The 8,199-nt window shown below is 46.6% G+C and overlaps 1 protein-coding gene across 1 annotated transcript; it reads right to left on the bottom strand.

Annotated features, from left to right (window-relative positions):
- Positions 1–4,073: 4,073 nt before the first annotated feature.
- On the bottom strand, positions 4,074–7,905 carry chst1 (carbohydrate (keratan sulfate Gal-6) sulfotransferase 1). The gene is made up of 2 exons (XM_034581315.1): positions 7,542–7,905; positions 4,074–5,767 (listed from the first exon to the last, which is right to left on the bottom strand). The coding sequence occupies exon 2, from the start codon at positions 5,725–5,727 to the stop codon at positions 4,447–4,449; it is 1,281 nt and encodes a 426-aa protein (XP_034437206.1). The 5' UTR covers positions 5,728–5,767; positions 7,542–7,905; the 3' UTR covers positions 4,074–4,446.
- Between the last annotated feature and the right edge of the window lie 294 nt (positions 7,906–8,199).

An 8,199-nucleotide genomic window follows, 5' to 3' on the forward strand; every position in this document is an offset into this window, starting at 1 on the left:
ACACACACACATTTTAGCAGCAATCAAATAACAACTTTGACAACGTGTGTGGAGAAGTCGGAACGGAATGATGATTTCCACTCGTACTCACGGCTCCGGTTGCCAGAGAGAACATCAGCAGTCACCTGAGCGCCACCTGACTGATTCAGCAAGGCTGCTGGGATGCAGGAGTCGAGAACCATCCGCCTGGGGGACACACGTCGGGAGGTCGAAGCAACACACGCTCGCAGGAACACGTGGGAAACGCTCGCGTCACGTGAACCGCACGCTGGGACACTGTTGACATGTTTAAGTGGCATAATTCCGCGGATTTGCTCAGTTCAGTGAGCTAACTCGATGATATCCAACTGAGCTGAGCAGAAACAGGGGCATGAGCAGATTTACCCACACAAACACAGGCTAAAAGCAGGACGTGCAAAATTTCTAACGGCAGATTTTCCTCTCCAGACTTCCTCTTTGCGAGAATGATCCCTTCTCCTTCCGCAGTCTTCGCTCACTAACAAGTAGTTTTAGCTGCCGGGACGTGTTCTGTCAGCTCGGCTCAGTAAACATTGGGCACAAAGGAGCAAATATCTTGCAGCTCTGCATGCAGTCACACGGGGTCAGAATATTAAGGTCACATTATGAGGGGATAAGAAGAGAAAATGGGAGAGAGGGAGACATGGTGAGAGAGGGATTAGCTGTACTTTCTTCCAGGGGCTTGTGAACCATATGTTCAGCCCTGGGACACAATAAACAAGACGAGGGGCCCAGAGACACAGCGACGCACCCACACATGGGGAGCAGGCCGCGTGCAGGGGTCAGGCATGTGGAGGAAGTGTGCCAACGCTTGTAAACTGTCCAGCAGTGGACGCGAGGTGCCAAGTTGAGTTCAAAGCAACAAAATGCAACTGTTTTTTACCCCTTAAATTGCAGATTCAAAATGAAGGCAGCAGAAACCGATGTGGGAGCACAGCGGGGAATCTTCTAACAAGCAACAGACGCAAAAAATAAAAAAATAAACCAAATATCTCTGGAGTCACACACGTAGAAGACACTGACGAATGTGTCAAGACAGTTTGTGGCGATAAGAGCCGACACCGGTGCCTGTGTGTTGTAAAGAAAATCACGCGATCTCATCACTTCCTGCGTCTGTGCAGAAAAGCGCTTGTGCTTCGTTGTGCAATGTGTGAAAAGCAAAATGCAGGTAAAGACCCAGACCCGATTCTCTGGACTTTATCTGCATTAACTTTGGTGAGAGGGTGCGATCTCCTGTGAGAACTGTGGAACTGACAACTGTCGGAATCAGGCTCGACTCAAGAGTAATCTCCAATCAGCTGCCTTCTATCGACCTCCTGATGACGACCTATATTTTGGGGCCACGTCTCCGTGGATACGAAGCAACAAACCGGCGAGTGATGAGCTAAACACAGAAAAAGACAAACAGAGGCGTGAAGCTCGTCAAGAACCAACCCGGCACGTCATGGAAACCACGTGCATGTACACACAAGCTTCGGCTATGCAGCGGATTTTAGTTTTCAAAATTAACAGTATGCCGAGCACATCCGGAAGATTCAGAGGTAAAGGGAAAAACAGAGAGTGAGCACTGAAGCAAAGGAACAATCCCCTGGGATCTGTGTAAAAGGAGAGAGAGAGAGAGAGAGAGAGGTGGATGATGGAGAAGGCAGCGCGGAAGGAGAGAGCGAGGGAGAGAGGAGGAGAGAGTTTGCCTCCAGCCTCGGCACAGAGGAGGATCAAAGGTTTGTGCTCTGCATCTCAATGGACATCCAGTCACCAATACTGATGAGCCAGGGCGTGTGATGCTCCATTCATACACTTTATATCTTATGGGTAAACAAGTGGTCAGTGCATTGGACGTCAATCCCCTGTTTTCATCCACTGCACAATGAGGTGTCAAGAAATTCAAAGTCGGCAAAAAAAGGTGAGTAAAAAGCAAATGTGTAAAGACAACAAGAGTAAAAGGACTGACACTGCTGGAATTTAAAATGAATATAGTTGCACGGTATAATGGAGGATGTTAAAAGACTCTTTATAAGTTTGGTTTTTTTACAGGATTACACTAAAACTAGAGATTATTGCAAAACCTGGTGGAAGGAGGGGACATGGTGAGGATCCGGATCAGGGATGGATCCAGGATTACTTTTTATCTCTCTTTATAACACTGGTGGCCTTGGTGGACGTTTGCACTCTACTCGCTTGTTTAAATCATGACGTGTGTTTCCAGATCCAACAATTCTGGATCCCAGATGGTGAAAAGATAAAAAAACGACCTGAAACCAAGTTGATCTTTTGTCAGTGGGTCCTAATGTCAGCGAGCTGCACTTAGCTGAGCAGCAACAACTGTGTGAAGACTGAACTGAAGTCTGTGAAATGAGGAGTCCAGTCAGGTCTGCTCCTGCTCGGCTGGAAAAAGATAATTCATTTAATTAATTTTTACCCTAATTAATGTCTCTCAAAAAATATAGGTGATGCGACCTGAACGTTCGGACGCAGACGTGGATATTACATCATGCACAACATCACACAACTGCTATTGGGATGTTTTGTATTCGATTGTTTTCGGGAAGTGTAATTATGTCTTTATTGCTTGAAAGTGACTTTGTTTGTAATAAAGCTTAGTGACGCTAACTAATTACCACCTTTAAAATCCTGCCTCGTCTCCGTCTGCGACACACGACTCAGGTCCTAAATGCAACTCGCTCCTCATATTGAATTCAGGACGTTTACCCGACATCACACAGGGAAACTCTGCACTTTATGCCTGCAGCTGCGTTTCTGTGCACGTTCTTGACGGCGTCTGTGCCGCGTGATGCAAACCGACATTCAGTTTGAGCTGCTACAGAATATAACAGTTTGGAAATGAAGCACAAAGCATGAGATGTTGTAAGAAGATTAGATAAACCATTTCTGGGAATGTTTACCTGAACACTGGTTACATCCTCTAACGGCCGCGTGGATCACAACATGGCGGCGCCCGTATCTGGGGTACTCTGGCACAGCGGGGGGGGAGTCGAGACACATTATGCACTTCATATACATTCTATACTTTGTGCCAATCAAATCAATACCGGTCCAAAACTCCACCGATAAACAAACTGCTTGTAATTTATGCAACAAATCATCATGACAGTTAGATTTATTTGTGCTTGAGTTCAGAAATTTCACGTGAACGGGGTTTTGGAAAACAAAAGTTAAATAAAACAAATGTAAACTTTGATTCGGGATCATTTTTTAAATTGTAGAACAACATATTACTTTGGTGACTTGTTCTGTGTTCCAGCCTGAAGCGTCTGCCCTTTAACGTCGTCTGGTTGAAAGCAGCCAACCGCTTCTACGACCATCAGAGGATTTGTTCCAGATTATGTCCACTCATTAAATTAATGCTCTTCATATGTGATCAGTGTAGAAATAAATGTGGTTGTGTTGTACAGTAGGAGCAAAAAAATAATAATAAAAAAGGGAATCCGCAGTGCAACCTGTTCTACAAAGACATATCTTCCTCAGTTATGAATCTTTCATGTGGAAGATAAATCTAACATGAACTGTCAGAAGGGCGGCCTTATTTTACCTGGGAGAGAAAGCACAAGCCATTTTCTTTAACGTGTGGTGTTTTCCAGCTTTCATACCTTTTTTTTTTTTATCAGATGACATAAAAAGTGAGGAAATCTGCTGCTGTTTCACCAAATGTCTTTCTATCAGTGGTGTAAACATGTGTAACCCACAAAGACAGAAAAGACAGACTTGGAATAAATGGATTCTAGAAACGTGAGAAATGCAGCTCTTCTTCCGGATCTCTCCTCCATCTTTTCTCTACGCTGTGTTCCTCCTGAATAAATATGAATAATCCCCCGAACACCGGCAGTAACGATTTAAGCATCACCTCTAATTAGTGTGTGTTTGTCTACCGCAGATGGTTGTGTATCCTCCGATGACACACTCGTGACCTCCGCTGGGATTCTGTCCCTTTAACTTGAGAGCTTATTAATTGTCTGCAATTATCCTTTTGCGAGCGCGGCATCTGTCAGAAGCGTCTCGCCTGTTCCCCACATGGATAGAAGTGCCATAGTAGTAAAGGTTGACTGCAACATTCACCATTTATTGCACAGTTGGGCTTGTACAGTCCACTTTCTCCACCACAGGTATAAAATATGTCCAAACAACAGCTTGCATACAGGGAATGAACGAGGACAGTGTCTTATCTTGGTTCCAGAGATGATAGAAAACGAACGAAATAAGACATTTGTAAACTAGCTTTGTGTTTTTAAGTGTGCTGTTCTGTAACGTGGGGGGAACGATCTGTGGTTCCCTCGGTGCATTCGATATCTTTAAAGTTTAGTGCAAATTTGAAGAAACAGAAAAACAACGGAAAGAAAACCAACTAACTAAGGAAATCATAAGGCAACAATTATAAATATATCAAAAATAATCAATAGAGAGCTATCTTCGTTACAAAACAGGTACAAAAGTTTTGTCCTGCACCAGTGAAAGGGACATGTTTTTCAGCTCGTCCGGTGACCTCACAGCTTTGTATCCCAGCTGGTGGAGTACTTTCTGACACACGGTCTGCGTGTACTCCACCATGTCGTACGACAGTTTCAAACGCCAACTCTCCGCGTTCGCCGCCGAATCCCTCATTGTGCCAAACTTGTGTTTTGTCGAGGGCTCGTTGGTGCCCTGAGTGTTCGCCTGTATCCAGTCTTTCACGTTTTTATCCATCGACAGCCCCAGAAAGTCGTAGATCTCCTTCGTCTTGACCAGTGGGCTTCTCGCCAAATCTTCATAGCGAACCAACATGTACTTCCCTTTGAGCCAATAGGGATGGCTGAGACCGGTTGAAACAGAATTGAGAAAGTCTTCACAGAGGACAGTGAACGGACTCAAGTCCAGATTGTAGGGCCTTCTCCCCGTGGCCCTCCAGATACGCCACAGACGATACGCGTCCCTGAAAGTCTCAATCCGTGACGACAGGATACCTCGCGGGTCTCTGACGAGTTGAATGACTTTGATATTCAGCCGCGGGTCCTCCACCAAAGCTCGTAGATCTTCAACTTCTGGCACGCGAACAATTTTGAGAGCCACGTTCCGTTTCTCGCGGCACGCCTCCGTTGCTAAGGTCATGTTTAGAGTAGCACACTTCTTGATGCAGTCCCCTTCCTCCACATTGACGTCAGCAGGGCCAAAGGCATCACACACGGGTTGCTGGCACAATGCTCGGCTGACGCCGCGGCGGAACAGTTTATCCGTGGTGTGGTTGGTGGGCGTCGGTTTGATATAGCTCTCCAGGAAATAAAGATCGCAAACACATATGCTGCGCAGAAGGTCTCGACTGGCACCCAGCATCAAACGCCGCTCTGTGGCGAAGCGGCTGGTGGACAGACGCGGCAGCAGTGTGTTCTGGACGTGGTAAAGAGGCTCGAACAGGTAGAACACGTCCTGGTGCTGGTTGATCAGCTGGCCCACGAAGGACGAGCCGCTGCGAGTGGTGGCCAGGATCAGGATGTGTGTTTTTTTACGCGTGGCATTGATGGACAAGTAAGGGAATTCATCGCAGCCTGCGCCTCCGGCCGCCGCCCGCTCAGAGGGAGGCTCTGTGTCCTGGCCGCAGTTCTGGGGGCTGGGCAGCGGGCAGAGCTGGAAAGGCATGGAGGTGAGCGTCCGGATGGCCGTGTACTGGATGGCGATGGTGGTCAAAGCCAGCAAAATCACTGCCTTCACGGAACAGTGCATGGCTGAAGCTCTTCATTTAGCGGTCGTTGACAGGTCCTCCCTGTGAGGAGAAAGAAGCGGTTTCATGTTTTCATTCTCAGAAATTTGTTTTATTTGTTACTACATCACTTTTGGGGTCTTGTAGATATTTCTGTGAAAGTTGTTAACAGGACAAAATATAACAGTGTGGATCACGTACTGCCTTTAATGGGATAGTCCACAGAAAAATTTAAATTCACACATTACACCAATTACTTCAGTTGTGTTGGATTTGGCTGCAACGCCGTTTACCCCTGAAACTCCAGAAGTGTTTTGTGGACTTCACCCACTTCTCCATCGCCGTAGTGGTGAGTAGATAATGAGTGCATTTTCATTTTTCTGTGAACTATCCCTTTAAATGACGATTGATTATTACACACTAGAATAAGACACAGAAGGACATCACAACACAATCGTAGTTGATCCCATTATCTTCTCATAAGTCATCAGTGGACTGATCGTAAGCACCATGCAGCCAATATGTTATTTACACACCCGGGGCCAAAAGGCTGTGTTATCATTCTCCGTGTTTGTCGAGGATTGAATATTATTTTATCAGAAAAGAAGAAGAGCAGTTCTTAATGTACATGACTGTGGCCATGAGACAGCACTGTGTGACTCAATCAACTCATCTCCTGTTTCTCCTTCAGTGCCACGGCCCTAATCTGTGGAAATTAAAATGCATAACGACAAGAGGTCACAAACAGCGAGGGAAGCACAGAACAGATTGTATATGGAATCTAAAGATGGCAAGACACGTTGTTTAGTTTGTACCAGTGTTTCAAACTGGCTTTTACCTGATATTAAAACAAATCTGGTTATATAAATGCAACTTTAAGAGTTCAAAATGCACCAAAAGTTACCATATAACGATTATTGGAGACACAAATACTCCACCAAGTCCACTATACAAGGCGATATACTGCAGCACACAGCCCATATTCACTTTCCCTCTCCGTCTGCTCCATCACGTCTGCATCTAATTCAAGGAGCTCGCTCGGGCCTGATTGGTGAAGCTCAGCACTGAGCCGTGTTTTCACTTGTTCATCAGGAAAAACTAAAAGTAGCCTCCGACGCCAGCACAGGAAGGTAAACAGTAGTTTGCAGCTTCGGGAGCAATGTCACGTCAAGGATACACGATGCTGCAGGCAAAGACGGATAATCACTCAGAAATTACATCCAAATGAGGATTTTAAAATACTGATAATTCTGCAGGATTAAACACAGACGGTTTGATGGTGTGTGTGTGTGTGTGTGTGTGGGGGGGGGGGGGATGGATAAACCCTCAACACTTCAGACGTGCATGAGACTTGTAAGGTCCACGAAAGAGACATTAAGTGAAAACAATGTGGGGAATGAGAAATGAGAATACATTTTAAATTAACTAACTCATGCAGAAGAGCTGGAGTGTGACTGCGGAGCGTCTCCAGCCTTTCGTGTGTGTGATGATGGAGGAGCCGAGTCTTTTACTTGATACTCTGACCAACACACAAATCCTGACTTCTGTCTGTGGCAGCAACACAAAAACGACTCGATTCTCTCGCACGGAGCATCACTGCTTTTATTCCTCGCAGATATTGTGACTGAAAACAGACTCGTGCTGCAGAGGGAACAGTGCGATGCAGGCAAACCCCCGAACCGGTGCTGCGATAAGACAACATGGAACAAATGGCATCAACGCGTCCCACCCGGCTGCAAGTGTCCAAAAACAGCAATGCATGAAATAAAGCTGCAGAAAATCCCTCAAAGAAACAATCAAAAAAATGAAACAAAATCTCACTTGTTCCCCGTTATACCTTGTTGGAAGTTGTAGAATCCTCATGACGCGCTGCTCGTCTATGAAACGGACCAAATCCAACCGTGCACTCCTGCTCCTAATTCTTCCGATGAGGGAATAAAAGAGCTGTGTTTCCCCCGTGCAGCGGCGCCGGGAGCCGGTTGAAGTTGCGCGGCTTGTTGCGGGAGAACGGAGGAGCGGGCGGTGTTGTTGCTCTGCAGCCGGGAAGCGAGAGGCTTGAGCCGGGGAACAGCGGCGGGCAGCTTCCCCCCTCGAATGATGCGCAGAGGCTGCGAGTGCGTGAGGTACACAGGGAGCGACTGTCTGGACCACCCCAGACCCCTCCCCCTATCCACCTGCCCCTCTCTCTCTCCCCCCCCCCCCCCCCCCCCCCCCCCTCTCTCACTCTCCCATGCACACACGCACACACACACACACACACACACACCCACACACACACACACACACTCATTGGCATAATGCATTCCCTAGCCCCTAAACTTAAAGGGATAGTTCACCCAAAAATGAAAAATTCACTCATCATCTACTCAGCACTATGCCGATGGAGGGGGGGAGGGGGTTAGAGACACTTCTTGAGTCTCAGGGGTGAAGAGTGTTGCAGCTCAATCCAATACAATTCAAGTAACTAAAGTGACCATGTCTTCAAACTTAATAAA

This window comes from Hippoglossus hippoglossus, chromosome 3 (genome assembly GCF_009819705.1).
Source record: "Hippoglossus hippoglossus isolate fHipHip1 chromosome 3, fHipHip1.pri, whole genome shotgun sequence".
NCBI lineage: Eukaryota > Metazoa > Chordata > Actinopteri > Pleuronectiformes > Pleuronectidae > Hippoglossus > Hippoglossus hippoglossus.

Coding starts and splice junctions, on each gene's coding strand:
- chst1 (XM_034581315.1), bottom strand. CDS start 5,727: ATGCACTGTTCCGTGAAGGCAGTGATTTTGCTGGCTTTGACCACCATC.